The sequence below is a fragment of the Ostrinia furnacalis genome, unplaced genomic scaffold (genome assembly GCF_004193835.3).
Source record: "Ostrinia furnacalis isolate ACB-3 unplaced genomic scaffold, ASM419383v2 OfSCF2566, whole genome shotgun sequence".
NCBI lineage: Eukaryota > Metazoa > Arthropoda > Insecta > Lepidoptera > Crambidae > Ostrinia > Ostrinia furnacalis.
The window spans coordinates 531,028-551,029 of NW_021132805.1; the positions used below are offsets into that span (position 1 = coordinate 531,028).

Consider the following 20,002-nt stretch of genomic DNA (forward strand, 5'->3'; position numbering starts at 1 on the left):
TGTTAATGGTTAGAACATTATCTCGTAGATGAATGAAATCTAATAAAACGCGTTTATACTTTCTCTACTAGACGCCCTAGATTCTTAGATGAAATCTATTTGTGTCACCTTGACAACGGGACCCTAAAAAGCGGGTGTTGTCGGTAATTGGGTGGAATGCCGTGCGTTTAGCTAATTAGCGCGAGGGTGCGGGCAGCTGCGGTCCACGTGGCCGCCCCACTCTGTACCTGGGGATCTACTCTGTAAAACGAATCGACATTGAATCAGTTCTATCTTTCTTACTCACTCTAGGTTCCACCCTTTCGATTCCGCTTGAAGAAATACATTTCAGTATTTAAAAATGTTCTGCTAGAAAAAGCTAAATATAGATTACGCTAACTAGCTTTCTACGAGTATGTAGGTATGTGTCTTTTTGACTCTATCATAATTTATGTGAAATTATCTACGAACTGTTAAATAAATAAATGTAAGTATATCTTGTCACGTTAGTCCACGGTCTTGTTGAGATTGCGAGATGAATAAGAAATGGCAGGAGTGTGAGAGATAGAGTGAAGAATATTTCGAATCACTTTTGTGTAGTAGGACCCTTGTTCTGCCCAGTGTGTATGGTGGGACTTATTTTTGAACATCATTAACAAATTCTCGATGTCTGTATAAGATCTGTTATCATTAAAAGCTGTGATAATTATGTTTGACGCAGATTTAGGTAAGTTTGGTTTTACTTTTTGTTGATTCATTAATTGACCAAACTTTATGAAGGTATAGAGACGTTCGATTTTGAATCTTATGAAGATGTGAGTTAATTAAATATTTTAACAATCATCACGCCTACGCAGAAGAGTTTAAAATTATAATTGATGCTATATTGAACAATTTTAATTAATTTAACCTTTCCATTAGGTCTCGTTCTATGCGATGATAATTTTATGGTTGGACTTAATAGATACAAAGTACCAGCCTAATTGTGGTATATTCCATATCAATTAATTTTATGGATACGATCAAACTTGAATAGACCTCGTCCCAAATTGGTTACGAGCGTTTCTTACGACTCCGCAAGTTATGGTCTGGTCGAAATATCGCAAATGAATTGCCAATACCCCTTCTATTTCTACACAACGAATAGCTAACAGTTAATCTTTGAAGGTATAAATTTCCATAATCGTTGACATTGCCGTGGCCTAACCGTACCTACCGGTTACATCAGCGAAGCCAAGCAACAATTGCTGTATGAGTTTAATTAAAACATTGTTATCTACGTCCTAAATTAATCCTTAGCGTCTTAACGAGACCAATTTAGACGATCCCAGCGCGGCGTGGATCGCGTTGTGTGCAAAACTGTGTACTTTTTGTCCCACTCTCAGGTAGAAAATACGGTTCCAAGCATTTTCATAACAATGCGCCCGCGGCTTTCTCGGTATACTTTTTTGGGCGTTTGACAGACAAGCTATTGTCATCGTAAGATGACGGACTAAAAACTAAGCCTTTATCGATGATCAGTGGGAAGATCGATCGCGAGCCGCTATACGAATTCCTTGCCGTAACAGGCACTAATTAGGAGCCTGGAGCGGGGTTAGCTAAATTCAATTTGGAAGTTGATTAAATTCGGTAGAAAGCAAGACGAAAGAGTGTTATAGGTACGTATACTACATTGATCCTGCATCATGGCACGAAGCAATGTATAATGGATATGAGAGCCGGTCCAGTGTCTGTCAGGATTTAGAAGAGCCAAATTTCGGTGTCCATTGTTTGTGCCGGGGATGGGGCTAAACTAAGCCAGGGTGTTCTAATCTTGCGACGAAGATTTTAAACGAGCTTTTTAGCTTAATTAACTAAGTAGACTTTTTGCACATTGGAGATCAGATAACTCTTTTCAATTAAATTATTTGAAGGTTTTTGTGTGTATGTCTCTATCTATCTAGACTGAAAGAGGTGCATCCTCCGCACAATCTTTTTTTTTAACCCAGTACTGTTGTATACGCGAACCTTTTTTTTACATTAGTTAATTTTTAGAAAAATAATTTTGAATTGAATTTCACTAAAGCTCAGCTTACAACTAAAAAATAATGTAGAGCATGCTATTTTTACCTTGTGTAGTCGCTTTTGCACAGGATCATGCCACCTTTGAAGTAGAAGGATCTGCCCATGTCCGCCAGGGCTTGGCCACAGCACGTGCACTTCAGGCAGCCATGATGCCAGTATCTGTCTAGCGCGTGTAGAAGGAACCTCTCGACGATTTTGCCGCCGCAGCCGGCGCATTCTTTGAGCGCGGGATTGTTGTTGTTGTGAGGGTAGTCGTGGCCGTTAGCCGCGAAGGCCGCCTCGGGAGACGGCGGGTGCGGCGAGCTGAGCTCGGCATACCCGTGGTAGTGAGCGTTCATGCTTAACGCGCTCGCTGCCAGCTTGACGGTTGGAGCGGGGACCGCTCGCGCCGACCACCACAATTACACGCCCTGGGGACAAATGAGAGGTAATTTAATTTGTTGTTCAAATTATCTTAAATATTAGGAACGGAAGATTCAGGCAAATCATTGGTTTATAAATATTTTTCTGAATGTAACCGCAATATGTATTGTTCCAGTTATTTTAACTATTTTGCAAACACATTGTAAGAGCGTCCATCGTAGGAATGTCAACGAGTTGACACATTACAGTTGTGACTCTCCCCTGACTAGACCACTTTCCTGCCTCGATTAATCAAGTTTCAATAACATAATTAACTTAGAAGAGGTGACCCTTGGAATTAACTTTTCTTGGACAGAGCACGATGGATTGGGGCATAGGCCTGCGGGCCGCCGCGCTTATAAAATTTTCCAATTAGCAATTTCATACAATTAGGAGGGCGGTGGAGGGGAGAGGGTTCGCCAGGGGTGGGGGCGAGCGGTGCGTCAACCCGATCCAATTAGCTCGCGGCCGGCGGAGCGGCGGGACGTCTGAGCGGCCCTGTCGCCATAAAACTTAATTAAACGTTTTAAAACAAGTATTCATTAAAGAATAATCAAGCTTATGTAGTCATAAATAACCGGATTGTCCCGCGCGGAACGGGTCCCGTAATTAAGACTGCACAGAGTTGATCAAACGCACTGATTTGAAACTACCCTTCATTAGGAGCGCGAGTCGGCGCTTCCGCTGCGGTGCAGAAACTAATTAAGAATAACGGACGCTTTAAAAGCGTAATTAATTTAGATTGTAATTCTATTTCTCCGAGAGTAAAGTAGACAATTATTTCAGTAGCCCTTTCTTTTGGAACGATTTGCTCTGCTGAATGTAATTTGCTTAATTTCTGTGTCTGACATAATAAAAGGGTTGTAGTTACGTCTAGATTAATTTATTGTCGAATGGGATGAGAATGACAATTATAATTGGGGGTCGGAAATTGTCAACGGGCTATTTAAACAAAAACTTATTAAAGTTCCCCCCTTTTTGGTGTTTAAAAGTAGGGCAGTAGAAGAAATTAAAAATATGACCCACTGATAAAGTTTTCTGAACTTCAAGTGTAGACGTATTTTAAAAGAGTCAGTAAAATCTTTAGTATGCAGAGTAATTGCTTCATCAAAAGATTGTTCATTCAAAACTTTATTGTTTTTCTTTACAGAGTCAAATAATATTGTTACTGAATAAATACATTCTGTAGCTCTACTATGCTTTCCAGTTATACCTTACCTAATCAAGTAATGCCTGTACCATAAGGTAGTTGCACCACCTTATTTTAACCGTGACTATAACCATAACCCGTGTCTTTTGTATGGAGTTTGACAGATTTTTGTTAAAGTTAAAGCAAGATGGCGCAACTCAGCCTAAGACTTGGTGTCGACTGTCGAGCGTGTAGCAAGCCATTACACTTGCTGGCAACTAATGACGGCCATAAGGGCCAACATTCGTGGCGTGTAAACGCCGCGTTGCGTGCCTTCTAATGAGCGCCGTCGCGTGCGCAGCTCCGTACCAAACTACGAAAAGGACACTAATGTCTCTGTTTTGTTGCGAACTTTTTGGAGTGGACTCGTTAAAATATCGTCTAACGATAACATCTTAATTCCTAAATAGGTGAGGAAAATAATGGACTGATTTAAAACTGAAGCCTTTTATTATGGATTGGTCAGTAAATTACTGTTCCTTAGCTAGTAGTAGCAGGCCTGTTCATCTCCGCGAGTTTACATCGAAAACAAAACACGCACGATGGCCCACCTACAGGATACTATTCGACAAGGCCTCACATACGAGCGAACATTGACTCACGCACGCGTATTCATGTGTATGATGGAAGAAAATAAAGAAAATGGTGTACTAAATACTGTGCAGTATTTAACTGCCTAAATAATAATAAAAACACAGAATGTACTTTTTTAAGTTGCCTCAAGACACTGAGAGGTAAATAAGTAGTTAATATTATTCATGATAATTCATGCTAAATCATGTATTTCCTCCGCCATTTTCCGCAGTTTGGCACAGTCACATCATTTTACCGAAGTCAGCCCTATAGCTTCGGCGCAGTGCCGATCACTGACGTTTGTCAACAAAATGGTGCTTGACTCTTGAGACAGGCTAAATTACACCATATTGTTAATGACATTGAGCATACATTTTTTTAAATACCTTCGCGAAGTAAAACTTCTGTACGTAGTACTTATTATTATTCTGTGGTATAACCCTAAAAACTAGCTACTTACATTCCATAGAGGTCACACATTTTCACATTTTTTATTTACCTTTCGAATAAAGCGAATGTAAACATTCTGCTACAATGTATAAGACTAACAAACGATTGTATTTTTTGTGCCATAAAAGAATGAATGCATGGAGTAAAGAAGCGAGTTGTGTGGGCTAGGTCATAAAACTCATGGTTTGCACTATTGGTAGAGTCGGGAATTAAGTGTTAAATTCAATAGAAGCGAAATACCTTTGGTCTTAACACTTTTTTTCATTTGTTCAGATTGATTTATCTCACAAGTCGTGATAGACAGAGGGAGAACCCTCAGTTTGTATATGCCGTGGTTAAAAATATTTTTTTAGAAACGGAATATTATAATTTTTCAATTGAGTATAGAAATAATGTGACATTCTATCCAGCCTTCTGTGAACATATTAATAGCCTTAAGAAGGTTACACAACAGGATTATTCACTGCAACTCTTGTTAGCCAGGGATCTTCAACTTGACCGCCAGTAAAACCCTAAACTGTGAAGGCCAAGTTTGTCCAAGGTAGCTGCAAAGCAGTGGCTGTATGAAAAAATGCTCTACTTATGTCGCACATGTCGCTCTTTGATAAACACTATTATGTCCAGCAGTGGACTGACATTGGTTGAGAGGACGATGATTCTATCAAGAGAGATGATTTAATCAGTCGAACCGTTTGTAGGATTCAATATCATCTTGATCGCTTACAAATAGTCTCTATTGAATTGTATTTATTGTGTGGCATTTGCAAATATTATTAACTTGTGTATCTTATCGTATCGTAATGCTATTTGTACTATGAATGGATTGAATGCGCGCCACGCGCCTGCACGTGCATAATTTAATACTACATAATGATTTCATTGATAACGATAATGTATTATTTATATTAAACAATGAGTACTTAAATGTCATTCAGAGTGATATGATTTAATTCTAACTAAATAATTATGACCCAGTAAACTTTTGGTAGGTAATTATCGCTACAAATAAACACAATAGATCACTACGAAATTACGAAACCCCACTTTACAATTCATTGTTCATAAATAAAAAATAATAATGTCAGGTTGCGGGGCACGGAACGAAATTGTGCATAATTACTCAAACTTATGTCTGTTTGAGTCCGAATTTCAGGTTGCAAGGCGAAATGTGTCTTACCTTTCAGTATTAAGGTTTTGTTTGTTTTTTTCGTGTGTTTCGGTGCGTGTTTAGGCTCGCGGGGGAGGGCTGAGAACTTAGCAGGTGGCGTTTTCATTATTCAAGCCCCATTGATTGGATACTTTGTTGCCGTTTAAAAATCTTATTAGCAACCACCCGACAACAAAACGGGACGATGAGCCCACTCCTGCCTATTTACCTGCTAAGTGATTTTTTTCAATTACAACGATGAACTGCAAATTTCAAATTTCCAATGCTAAGTGTAAAAGCGTAAGTCATCTTGTTAGTATTTTATTTCCTCGTTCCTCCTTCCAAAGTATTTGTCAGCAATAAGCGCGATGACTCTACATTTTGGGGACTGCACCTCGTCAAAGGTTTCCATTGTGATATGATATTTGGATCCTCGTAAATAACCGTTCATTCAATACTTTTTGAGTGTTCCGTAAACGGTTTTGTGCGTTTATGAATAGTTGTGAATGGCTATTAGAACTGAACTGATGTCGATACAGGAAAATTTGGCAAGTCACCTCCAAATCTGCTACTCGGCAGAAATTGAGGAAAAAATTATGAATACTTACTTTGAAATGTGAACGCAAAATAATATTTTTCGGACTTTACTCTTTACGCTGATGACGTATTAGGCCTGTTATGAGGATATCTTGTAGTACAACCAACATATAAATATTTTTATATTCTTTCTAGTAAAAAGACCGTCATTTAACTGCAAGAGTGATAAGTGATAACTCTTAAGCTTGGTCACTTGTTTTTAACTGCCGGGGTACGGAGCGGGCGCCGCGAATAACGTAATTAAGGCAAAACCGCTGGCGAAATTAAACGCGAAAACGGAATGAGAATGTGAGCCTAATTACCCGGGGGGAAGACGCTCCCTCCGAGTCACGGTACGTCTCGTCACGTGATACCGGGACGGATTAACAGGTGTATCGGTGTTCGATGATTAAATGATTAGCTCGCGAGATGGGAGCTATTTGTCATTCCATTCGCGGGAGATACATGTTTTTTTATTAGTGTTAATTTATGCTAAGGCAGTCTTTTGTTTTTGTTTTTACGGTGATCGTAGATAAAATAAACATCTGACTATCGCGTTCACTTTTTGCTCAAGAGGCAACTAATTGAATTTGATGCGTTTATTTAAATTCTTTCAAAAAACGAAGGAAATATTTCCCCGTGCACTAGAAGCTCTTTTTTCGGAAAACGGCCAACTTCCAATTAGTTACGTTACAACAACCCTTTCATTTATTTCCAATCAAATTGATAGTATTTGGTAGTGCGGGTCTGATCGTCAAAAAGTCACCCGGAATTTCGCTCTGGCAAATAACTCAGCGGCGGGCGCAAGCATAAAAACCGATTCGTTTCCTCTCACATCCATACTAATTAAAAAACTGCGGACAAATTGGAGCCCACTCCTCGCCCACGGGAACATAAAATATCCATTCCGGGCCGGCCCGCCATTGATTAATTTTATCCAATCGCTCGCGATTTTAACTTTTCCATCAGTTAATTGTCATGCTCCATTAGGTAACTCCATTGGTGTTAAACATTCGCCGCGTTCGGTGTGTGTGTCATTAATTACTTATTGCCAGTAAGTTTTTGAGCTGGCCAATTTTCTACTGTTTTATTGATGATCCATTTGGCTGAGTGGCGTCGTGAATCTACGGGCAGTGTTATGACGAGATTTTATTATTTCTCCGTCACATGTCCCGTGACAGCCGAAAAGTTTCGATAATTCTAGCTATAGCGAGCAGGTAATACCAGAAGGAAAATACAATCCTAAGGCTCGGTTACACCATCTTACTTTAACTTTGACAAACTTCAAAAGTCTGTCAAACCCCATACAAAAAACACTGGTTATCGTCATAGATAGGTAGTGCAACTCAGCCTAAGATATAACTGCTAAAGGAATGGTCTAGTCTAGTCTATTGATTTAAAACCTAGTCATATTTATGTTTATCAAGCTTGAAAACTATATTTTTCAATAACATACAACATGTGGGCAATATGAGGTTAACGATGATTCTCAATTTTTACGTCGCTCAACCAAGGCCCGTAAGAACAACTGTTTGAATATGGTAATTAGTGTCAAACAGTACGTAGTTTTACAAATACGCATAAATATTTAGGTAATTAAGTAACCAATAGTACTACAGGGCGTCTCCTTTTCGTACTTATATTTCTCAACGTGTGTACTGCGTAGTGATTTGAATACTCTACCACCCTTATAGTTGTTGCAATTCACGAAGGTAAGTGAGCTTTACATATTGTGTAGTGGCTTGCTACTGTTCGTTTTTCAGAAGTTTTGATAGACATTGCACTATCGTTATGTGCATGTACACTTAACACACACAAGTAAAGCTCACTCGCCTTCATGAGTTGCAAGAACTATACTACGTGCTATTAGACCAAAACAATAATACCTATTTTCGTTCATTGACAGTCCGTGTCTAGACTAGTACGAGCAGCAAATGTCAGCTCACACACTTAGTAATGGTCAGTTGCAATACAAAATTACACCTTACACGAGCTCGTGATATGCATTTACGGTGGGCTAATAATGGTCAGTTAAACGCCGATAGAAAGGTTCATTTTAAAATAGAAAATACCCAGATAACAGTCCATAACGATGCATTTATATCGGAGGTAATGTAATTTTGCATATAATGACTAGGGATGGAGATTCTTCTTAAATATATCGACAATTGAATTCATTCAAATCATAGATTGAAGAAATGGTTTAGAAATAAATCCATCTTAGTGCCGACTTAGGAAAAATTAAATAAGGTTAAATATTTGAAGATCATCTTGCCTGATAAGATTTATCAAAATTAAGTTGTCGATCGACCGCCTAAATTGCCATTTACAGTGCAATCACTTCTATCTTTGTGTCATCAAAAGTATCTCCAATTTACTTATGTATTATGAAATTTTAGTCGATTTAAATTCATTATTTTTTCTGAGGTCATTACCTGTGCCTGATAGACATACAAACATCTTAAAATTTTGAGTAAGCAAAATAATATTATATCTCAATAAAATTCTACCAAAAACTACCTATTTTATCGATAAATGGATTCCAAATCGCCATCCCTAATAACGACTGCTAATGGGGGCGTGTATTTGTCGATGACCTCAAAGAACCGTTCGAGGCTCTGAGTGAAGGTACGACCACCTCCGCCAGAAACGTTAGAATAATGACTAATGATGAGGCTTGGAGTCTCACTGTGTCAGAGTACGTTTGTGTGACATTAAGGCTGGGTTGCACCATCTTACTTTAACTTTGACAAACGTAAAAATCCGTCAAACTTCATACATAAATTACCGGTTATCGTTAAAGTTACGGTCAAAGTTTGGTGGAGTCCAGCCTAAGTAGCTGCAATGTGCCTGCTATTTCGTATGCATAAATATTTTTCATAGTAGAGCCGCAATTATTTACGATTGTAAGATTGGAAAGTTAAGCAAGATCAAGTTCGGGTTTAGTAGTTTTTTTTTTATCAACAACGAGGAAGCTCTTGGCCTGTATCTCACCTGATGGTGAGTTGGGTCAAACTATGTAATATCCCAAGAACTAAATATAATAATAGGTAGATGTAATCTTTGGTCAAACTGCATTATAAAGCATAATTAGTTTGATACTATAAATTATATTTATACACTCCATAGCATCCACTGGTTCTGAAAAGGGCTCTGAAACTTTTCTAATTACTTAAATACCAGGAAATCAGATATAATTATGCTAAACTTTTTATCTAAAAAGTCAGAGTCAAGTATATGAAATTAATAACTTATTTTCGTCACTACACTACACCACGTAGTGATTTAAGGCAACTGTTAGTTTTGAGGGAATCTTGGAGAATTTCCCAAAAACGCATTCGGACCGTTACGCGTTACCGAGTTTTGTACACATTATACAAATGACCGAGTTTTATTAAACTCGTTTTAGAGTACACTACTTTTATGATGTTAAATTCCAAGAGACACGTGGATCTTGGAGAAATTTACAACCGTTATGGGTACTTGTACACCTTATTTGTAAGGTAACCATGATGTGAATTAACAGAGTTCTTGTAAAATTTTTCTTCCACATAAAATTATGCATCGCCATTTATGACCGTATTATATTGATTTTATTAATGTGACAATCTCCTTACTACTCTTATTAATGCTATTAAGTCAATACTCAATACTTTATTGCTTCACCACATTAGCATTTAGATCTTACAACTCATGCAGATCAATGTGGACCCAGTTAGGGCACTCTAACACATTTTTGTAAGAACTAAGTAGCTATTTTTAGTTTTTAGCGTTAAGAGTCGCATCTCAATTCCCGCCTTAGGCAGTTCGATTTTTTCAAGTTTCGCACGACAGTTATTTATAATTATAAAACTAAGTAGCAATTTTACTTAAAGACAATAGTCCTCTTAAAGCATAACTTAATTACCTCTCTATTAAAACTACATACATGATCATCAGTGCGCAGGACCTTATCACTATTTACGCGACTGCACTTAGGAGGATGATGTGTTTCTTCAAACTATACGTTCAATTCTAGCTAGTAATCACCGAAATCCCAACTTAATATTATAAATGCGAAAGTAACTCTGTCTGTCTGTCTGTCTGTCTGTCTGTCTGTCTGTCTGTCTGTCTGTTACGCTTTCCCGCTTAAACCTCGCAACCGATTTTGATGAAATTTGGCATAGAGATAGTTTGAGTCCCGGGAAAGAACATAGGATAGTTTTTATCCCGGTTTTTGAAACAGGGACGCGCGCGATAAAGTTTTTCTGTGACAGATAAAATTCCACGCGGGCGAAGCCGCGGGCGGAAAGCTAGTACAACATAATTATTGTTAGTGTGCCAATCCTAATCATTTTTTGATCTACATAGCATTTATGAAACACAGCTAACTGAACATCACGTTAACTTTCCAAGCATAAAAGCCCGCCTTCCCGCCAACGCCTCGTCAACTTACAAAGAGTTACACGTGTTTTGCGTGTCGTGTCATTAATGTCACGGAATTTGTCATCGCGGCAGGTGTGTCGTGACGAAACACCGGTAATGGCCGAACAAGTGCAGACATTGTCTCCTACAGATCGAGCTCTCACCCGTAATTAGAGGCGGCTGAGCGGGGATCGTGGAGCTACGATTGTGTAGATGTGACTTTTTGTTGGTAAAAGTTTGAACATTTTATCTATAAACTGAGTTGCACCAACTTATTTTAACTGTAACTATAATTTGTGTTTTTTGTATGGAGTTTGACAGACTTTTGGAGTAAGATGGTGTAACCCAGCCTTAAACTTGGAAGCTTCACTGGCTTAAAGTGCCATACAATTTTATCAGGGTTGACCAATGTCTTTGTAATGGTCAGAGCTCTCGCCCAAAATGCGAAAAGTCCTGGATTTTATTTCCCACCTATGGCAATTTAATTAATAAAAATTGAAAACTTAAGCATAATTAATATAAAAAAGTCTAAATAACTATAACTTTAACTTTAGAAGGTTAAGGCAGAATTTAGATTCAATGAAATACATGAATATGTAGCCAATAATGGATTTGTATATCATAGATAGCAGATAAGAAAGATTGCTTTATCATAGACCGCATCTGCTCCCCTTGGGTAAAATTGTAATCAAGAGCAAGCACGTTACACCTTTTTAGTAACACGCACGCTGAGTTGCACCACCTAACTTTGACCGTAACTTTAACGATAACCGGTGTTTTTTGTATGGAGTTTGACAGATTTTTGACGTTTGTCAACGTTAAAGTAAGATGGTGCAACCCAGCCGCAGTCTTTTTGAACTTTTAAGTTCATTTAAACAGTCAATTGTTTTTTTTTCTTTTTAAGACATGTTTTTATGTTCGCAAGGATCAAAGAAAGGATTGACATTCAGAATGTGAAATATACTTAGATGAAAACAATAATGATGCCCTCATGCTTCGGCGTGTTTTATTACTCCTTAATATCGTGTCGGACAACAGTTTTTATAGTCCGTGACGAATGAAAACGGCAATTATTCGAATTCCAAGCGTATCATCCACACTTATTCTTTAATTGCGTAAGGTTTCCAAACGTCTTCCTAATCTTAGTGCACTTTTCCGAGCTCAAATACAATGCAAACTGCAAAAATAAAAACTATTTCTTAACCCAAAATGAAATTAATTACTTCACTTCTTAACTTAACGTATCTTAACTAGTTGTATTAGGTATGATTTTGCAACAATAACGTAGTCTGATTAGCTAGAGACTTACGTGTACTTATGTAACGGCATAAAAATTATAAGGCTGAGTTGCACCACCTAACTTTGACCGTAACTATAACGATAACCGGTGGTTTTTGTATGGAGTTTGACACATTTTTGACGTTTGTCAAAGTTAAAGTAAGATGGTGCAACCCAGAACCCAGCATATGTCTTTAGCAAATAGGCGCCAAACAAACACACCTATTCGGTCGTTTCGAATCGATCTTCCATTTTCAAATCCGTCTTCGAATCCAAATTCAAATTCAAAATTCGACGCGCTTCCATCCATTCTTATGGTAAATGGCGAAGTGCCTCATCCAAAGGTTCGCTGGCTGAGGTGACCACGGTCAACGAAGCGGTTCGTCACGGCGCACTGCCCATAATTGTGCTTGGTCCGACAAATATATTAAGTATTCGTGATAGAGGCGAACACTGTGTAATTTTCGAACGTTTCGCCGCAAATACTCGCTCGGGGCCCGATCGAGGGCTCCTTGTGAATACATTTTAAAGATAGACCCTTTCAAATTAACAGCGAACGGCCGGTAATATGGAACAGTCTATTTTTAATCTTATTCGTTACACAATATTGTTGTTTTTTGTTTAATAAGCTAGCCCAGAAAACCTTTTGAGTATTCAGGTGATGTATTCTAGGAATAACGTTCAACTCATATCATAAATTAGTTAGGTACTATATCTTTAATAATATTGTGAAAAAAAAACAATAAGTAAACTAAGTACAGTTTGTTATCTTTAAATAATAGACTATTACAAAATTTGACTCAAAGTGTAAATTAAATATTTTTTATACAAAAACATGTAAAATGTAGCCAAAGGAACTTACTGAAAATTAATAAAAACGCTTAATGGCTTCTTCAATCCAGCTGCACGACATAAAACATATTGCGACGACGTGTCAATCGATCACTTAACATCGATATCTCGTGAGTAATTTAGCGATAAAATCAATGAACCGGGGAATCACTATGAAGTGATTACATGTAGATAATGAAAATGCAACACTAAATTAATGCACGTGTAAAATATTAGTACTTTTAACGTATGAGTATATTCTTTTTAAGCATTATTACTGCTTACTCGGTTTCTATTCGAGACGAGATTTTCAGGGACCTAGTCTTATAGGGTTGGTAAAATTGCATAGGTATAACATTATCATGACAGTAAATATCTAGCAAGTAAGCTTTCGAGAACTTTTTGGCCAAGAACCCTAGGCCCTATAAACTGTATCAAATGCCTACACTAATATTATAAAATACTGACAACGCCATTCTTATGGCGGAATTTTGGGCTGACGCTGTGTAGGATTGTTGTCGACACGACAAGAAGAAGAAGAATATTATAAAGTGGAAAGATTTGTTTGTATGTTTTTAATAGGTTCCTAAACTACTGGTCCTATTTAAAAATTCTTTCACAATTAGAATTCTACATTATTTCTGATAAATATAGGCATATTTTAAGCGGTACGAACTTCGCCGGGTCAGCTAGTCTCTTATATTTTGTCGCCAGGATTTTTAGTTATCTACTTTATTTATTGTCTGGATAAAGCATAAGACTAAGTACTGGATGTCATGATTTTTTTAATGATATAATATAAATAAATTCAGTGCAATTTTAATCTCCTATATCAAATCACAACGTGATTACCGCCATTAACGATGTAAATAAATGATAACGAACGATACAAATATTGTTTCTTGATAAAATCATTCATGATAGTAATATGGATAACGTATTTAGGTTGCAGAAAATGATAAGCATAGCAACGTTTAATCATTAAATCAGATTAACAATAAAAATTATTTAACAATAATAAAGGTTCGATTTTACGACGTTTCTTAATATTAGTAACCTTTTGTCTGTGTATTTAAATACACTTACTTTTTTGTTTTCGTCCGTACAGAAAATGGATCTAAAGTTGACGTTGTAATATGCAGCCTCAAGCACAGCGTGAGATGATTGCATGTCAACTTCTTTGACTGGATATCTGATGAAAGTGTCAAAGAGAGATCAATGTGTCAACTGTTAAAGCTTTAAACGCAGTCCATATATCCATACTTATTTAATAATATTGACTCTACATTTTACCAAACCATATCTAGACACACCATAGTTATGGATGTGCTAAGTTCAAAGCAAATAATAGAATATTATAATTAGTCTAAGGCGAGTAATAATTTAAAGAAAACCTTTGATTTTTTAAGCATTTTAATAGCCTGAAAATACGAAAAAAATACAGAAAAGGCAAAACGAATTTAAGACAAAACTACTGTTATTTGCCCCCATCACTTTTAAACTATTGTAATACTAATTAATTATCAATTATTTTAATCATTTTTAAAATCAATTAATCTTTCTAAAATCTACCTAATATACTACACATTTGAAAAGATAACAAACACTTCAACACTACAGCTTATCGTATTGTATCTATGGGAAGTCCATCCATTTTCCCGCCAATTCGAACACCGTGTATCGACCGGCGCTCGCGCAGCCGATAACTGCCATGTTAATATATCGGCGACTACATACACACGCGTAAACCACTTTCTATCAGATACCAGTGCAACGTAAGTTCTTGTTGGTCTAGGAAATAACACCGGGATCATTTAGTTACTTTGCTGTTGTACGTAAGGCTTAGTAACCTTCATTAATACGGCGGTAAAAGTAGTTGACTTCAAGTAAAAGAAACCTTTTTAGAAAAAAAAATCTACATTTACTAAATTTTATGTATCGCAGGGTAGGTATTTTACAAATTGTTTTGTAACTTGACCTTTTCACGAAACCCTCGATAACAGTTTGAAAATGGCAACATCTAACCATAGAGCATGACGACTTTTAAAAAGTTGCGATTTAAAAAGTCCGATAGTGTAAGAGAAAAAGTTTTCAACTACTTACTTGCGCGATTTTTCGACTTTTTTCGAACTTTTTTCAGTGTTTTGAAAGCTACAGTTTCAAAAAATGTTAGTTTTTTTGCAATGGACTGGTTGGATCGGCCGTCTAACTGATATTGTGCCGTTATGCGCGTGCGATGTCAACCGAGACATCAAATCTATGTAACAGGATACGGTGCTAGGGATGCACGACTTGCTCGCTTCTTTTATTTTTATAAACTGAATCTACTAGAAGAAAAAGCTTTTTAAGGCATTAAAAATAGACTGTAACCGATTGAAAAATAGTGCAACAACCCTGTTTGACCACAGAATAGGAGCTTGACGAGTCTGATGAAAAGAAACAAAATACAGTTGTGGGATTACTAATGTTTGGCCAAAAAACGTTTCCCAAATTATCACATCGCAAACAACGTTTCGCAAATTTTCATTTGGCAAATTCTCATTTGGCAAAGCAACTTATTGCAAACTTTTAATTCGCAAATGTTTTTTTTGGCATATTATTGTTTAGCAAATTATTGTTTGGCAAAGTATGGTTTGCCAAATGTTTCATTAGGCAAAAATATTTCACGATAAACTATTTACAAAATAATTTGATTGGTGCATAGAATGGTATACAAATTAGCTTATGGTTATTATTTTGTTTAGTGGGGAGTTAATATAAAATTTGTTCTACATTAATTTCCTTATTTTCATTCTTTGTATCGAAATTTCCAAATGATTCATTAACAATAGAGGTGATTCTAGCGCTCGGCGGCTGCTGCCGCGGCACGCTTCGCTCGCCTTCGCGCATTAAGGGTCACTGTTCTAACCTAACCTAACCTACTATTTTCTGCAATACCTACTTTTTGCAACCATACTATTTTCTGCAATGTTTTACATAAAATTATTGTGAAAACCATGATCATGTGCCTTATGCTTTGATTTGTGGGTAACGGTGGGTAAGTATGTGAAGTGTCAATTTGACCAAACAAATTATTTGGGATATAATATTTGGCAACATAAAACATTTGCTATATAAACATTTGCCAAGTAAAATTTGGCCAAATGATAATTTGACCAAATGAATCAGTTGCGAAAAGTACAGTTGCTAAAAGTTCATTTGGGAAATGAAACTTTGGCGATAAGTTGTTTGCGAAGTGAAATTTGGCGAAAAGTAATTTGGCCAAACGGAAGGATACCACAGTTGTGTTCTTCATAAAGCTGTATTTTTACGCCTGGTGTATGAAAAAGTGCTGCAAGGCTGTATTGCAGGATTTAAGCTCGAAATTACCACCAAACATAGTTAAACATAGTTACCACCAAATAACTTCATACCATCACCTACCTCAAAATTAAAGCTCTCACAGGCCACGGTGAAAGAATCACATATTGCCTCAATTACTGCAATCGAAACCAATAGCCCGTGTAATATTAATTTAAAAAAGAATTGATGAAAGTCAAACATCGCAGCTCATCGCATCCCTAGCGGCGACTTTGATCTCCTTTCGGTTTGTTCCGACACGCGATTTCCCGTTTATCAATAATGGACGATTAATTACCTTCCGATGCCCTCAAGCGTTGCTGAGAATATAAAAGGTTCAATTATAACAAAATTTCAATCAAATAATACTCCTAATTAGCTGACATCGGGCGTCCTTTGTGCGGGCCGCTTAACAAATGATTCAATTGACGTAGTTAATGGTTCCTTCGCGGTCTTAGCGCAGTAGAAATAGGTTGCGACAGTAGACTTGGTCCTCACTAACAGTTAGAAGAACGCCATTTGGTCTATTGCACCCGCTGGCGAAAAATATTTTCCCCTAAAACTCTAGTGTACAACACTACAACACTACAGAGACTTGGGAGAGTTACTGGTCTGGAGCCCTTTATCTACTGATATCTTCCCCAAACAAACCCCCTGGTTGGGTCTTTCATAACTTTATTATCTTTTAACTTGACTATAACTGATATTATTTATAGTGAAATTTTGCTCGAGTTTTGTTCTACGTTGTTAAAGAGGGGAATCTAACCCTGAATTCTACTTTATTTAAGTTTGATATGGGAATTGCCAAGCAAAAATGATTTTTCACCCCTCAGTCTCCCCTGGGAATAGAACCAATAGAACCCAGTACTCTAAAAGACCAGGGAAGCAATCTACGTGGAAGGCCTACTGTATCGTACATTCACTGGGGTCTTATTACGGCGGTCATTCGCGACCAACAGTCACGACAGCTATTCTAAGGTTAATAGATATCGCGGCTATTAATCTTATTTTAATATTTAAAGCGCGATTGCCAAAGTTAAATGCACAACTGTTTAACGATCGTTCAACTTGAAATTGCTTTTTACTTTTTTAATTCTACATAATTGAGAGGAATGAGATTGGCTGTAATAATCTCATTGAATTGGTTTCATGTACGCAATGAAAGGAAAGGACAATGTTCGTTCTCCATACATTGTTCGCCTAAAGAACCAACAATTTTGACATATTACTACCCGAAAGCGAAATAATACGATTCTGTGTGTAAGAACAATGATTCCTGATGGACACTTGCCATAAAATTAATGATTAAGAATATTAAATCACAGCGATTTTATAATATGCCGTTTATGACAACATGGCATCTAATGTATTGTGTGAATGTATGAACACCGATTCGCGAAAAATGTTTTGTATTGTCGTCACGCCGAGTCGCAGCCAAATAGTATAAAATAATAGAACAAGTTTTAGAAATACAACTCGGCATTCCACTTTTAATATTTTAGTTTTTCCTTGATTCATACACCAAACACTACTTATATTCCAAATTTGAAGCTTCTAGGTCTGCTAGAAGTGCCTTAGAGTTTTGATGATCGGTGAGTCAGTCAGTGAGTGACAAAATTAAGTAACTTTGACCCGTTATAATTCTTAAACTACTGGTTCAAATTGAATGAAATTTTAAATATACCGTGTCTTTACAATGCCTGCATAGCTAATGAAAATTCAGCCTTCTAGTTTTATCCACAACGAAGTTACAGGCGGTCGAAAATGGCCTGAATTGCTTCGAGAAAAGGATGGTACGGCCGTGCCGCTTTTTTGCTCGACTTGGTGGGGGCACTGCCGTGCCCCCAGATATTAGAAGTGTTTTGAAGACGCACACTCCAGAAAACAAATGACTACACAAACGTCTAGTTGCGATTCACAGCGAAAACAACTATTATTCCGGAATAAACCCCCAAATAATCTAATACAATTTCGAATGTCTTAAGGCTGAACTGTAGAGCCCAAGATGTTAATCGAGCCCGCCTCATTACGCTCATTAGCTGTACCCCGGGGATACGACTGCTGTCATTTTGTTTACCAAATATTTTTTAAACTAATTAAAGTACGGCAGTGTTTTGTTTTCTGAATAACAACCTCCTTGTTTCTTGGAATAATTGTTACACGTGTAGACGTTAAAAGCAAATTTTATTTGTAACTAGCGGCCGCCCGCGACTTCGTACGCGTTGATCCCGTTTTACCCCCTTAGGGATAGAGTTTCGTAAAATCCGTTCTTAGTGAGCACCTACGTTCTAAAAGGAACCCCCATGCAAAATTTGAGACTCCTAGTACTTGTAGTTTCTGTGATTTTCGGTTTCGTCAGTCAATCAGTGACCTTTCGCTTGTATAGATACAGATTATTTACATAAAATTGTATGTTCTGTTTAACCTTATAACTTACACTGAATATTAATTTTAAAGCGCATTCTCCACTACAATTTTGTCAACACAAATGGTACAGTCCACTCATCAAACCGCACAATCTATTCTTTGCAAAATAGCACTTAATACAAATACATTCAGACGTTTACCTTGATGTGCTGCCATCCGTACATCAACTTCTTAATCAGAATCAATCAGAAACCAGATTTGAGTCAGATTCCAAGCAAAGTAATTGGATTCTTTGATTAACAACTCTATTCTTTTTATCTTTAAACCACTCTTTATCTTCAACTAGGTATATTGCTATCTTTGAATTGTTTTGTTTTGATCCTAATAAGCAGTTTACAATGTGCAAATGTTGCATTCTTCCTCCATAAATGGCCGAAGAAAACACCGAGAGTTATGCTGTCACACGTAAGAAAAGTCATCTTTATTCATTACTTGAGATGTAAAAGAAACTAGCGCTTGCTTATGGTCATGGCCAATACACTTTGATGCAGCACTTCACTTCATTCTTCATATTTCGTTTAAGAAACGAAAACGAAAGTAATTTAGGCAGTTTCTCTTTAATTCGCAATTGTCTTCGCGAATTATCGGCCCAATTAATTAGTGATTGATTAATTGATTTGACATAATTGACTTTTACTTACGTTACATGATGAATGTGAACCATTTCAGTAGATTGACGCGCGGTCAGTTCGTAATTAACTCGAAAGTAAGTTTAATATTGTAAAAGAAATCGAGTTAGAAAAGTATTTGTCATTATAAGTTACTCTAAAACTAATTTAATCTAGCTCTTTATCTACTTTAGAGAAAAAGAAAATAATTAGCCTTTGACCGCGATAGAGTTTAAAATTATTTTTGGAGCTATGTTTCTGATGGGTTTTGAAAGTCTTGTCTCACTAGCCTGTTTTAACTGAACTGTTAAAGACCAATACCGACTCACGCTTGACCGTTTTTTGTCCCGAGATGAATAAACAATGACAGTGACGGACGCGGGCAGCGCTAAGCGCCCCGACGGGCGGTCCCGCGGAATGCAGGGCTACGGGACCTACGACATTCTACTACCCGAGCACAGTAGAGGCAACTAATTTTTTTTAAATAAAATTAATTATAAATTATGAAAAAAAAAAACAAAATAATAATTACCTAATATGTTGTCGTTTCAAAAAAAATTTTTAAGATATTTTTAGGATGTTATTCTAGTGTCTCGAGTAGGCAACAGGCATATAAACATAGAACGCCACCAACTTCAATTCAGTGGTATTATACCTACCTACTCGGTTCTATTTTGCTGTATGATTTTAATTTAGATATAAATAAATAAACATAATAAGCGGGATTACGTCAAG

At 37.0% G+C, this 20,002-nt stretch overlaps 1 protein-coding gene across 1 annotated transcript in view; it reads right to left on the reverse strand.

Moving 5' to 3' along the window:
• Nucleotides 1-20,002, reverse strand: part of LOC114355830 (LIM domain transcription factor LMO4) — a 115,802-nt gene that overhangs the window by 75,489 nt on the left and 20,311 nt on the right. Inside the window, exon 2 of the mRNA XM_028308854.1 lies at nt 2,089-2,453. Within this exon, the coding sequence (XP_028164655.1) occupies nt 2,089-2,381 (293 nt within the window). The 5' untranslated portion in view covers nt 2,382-2,453. The remainder of the gene's footprint in view (nt 1-2,088; nt 2,454-20,002) is intronic.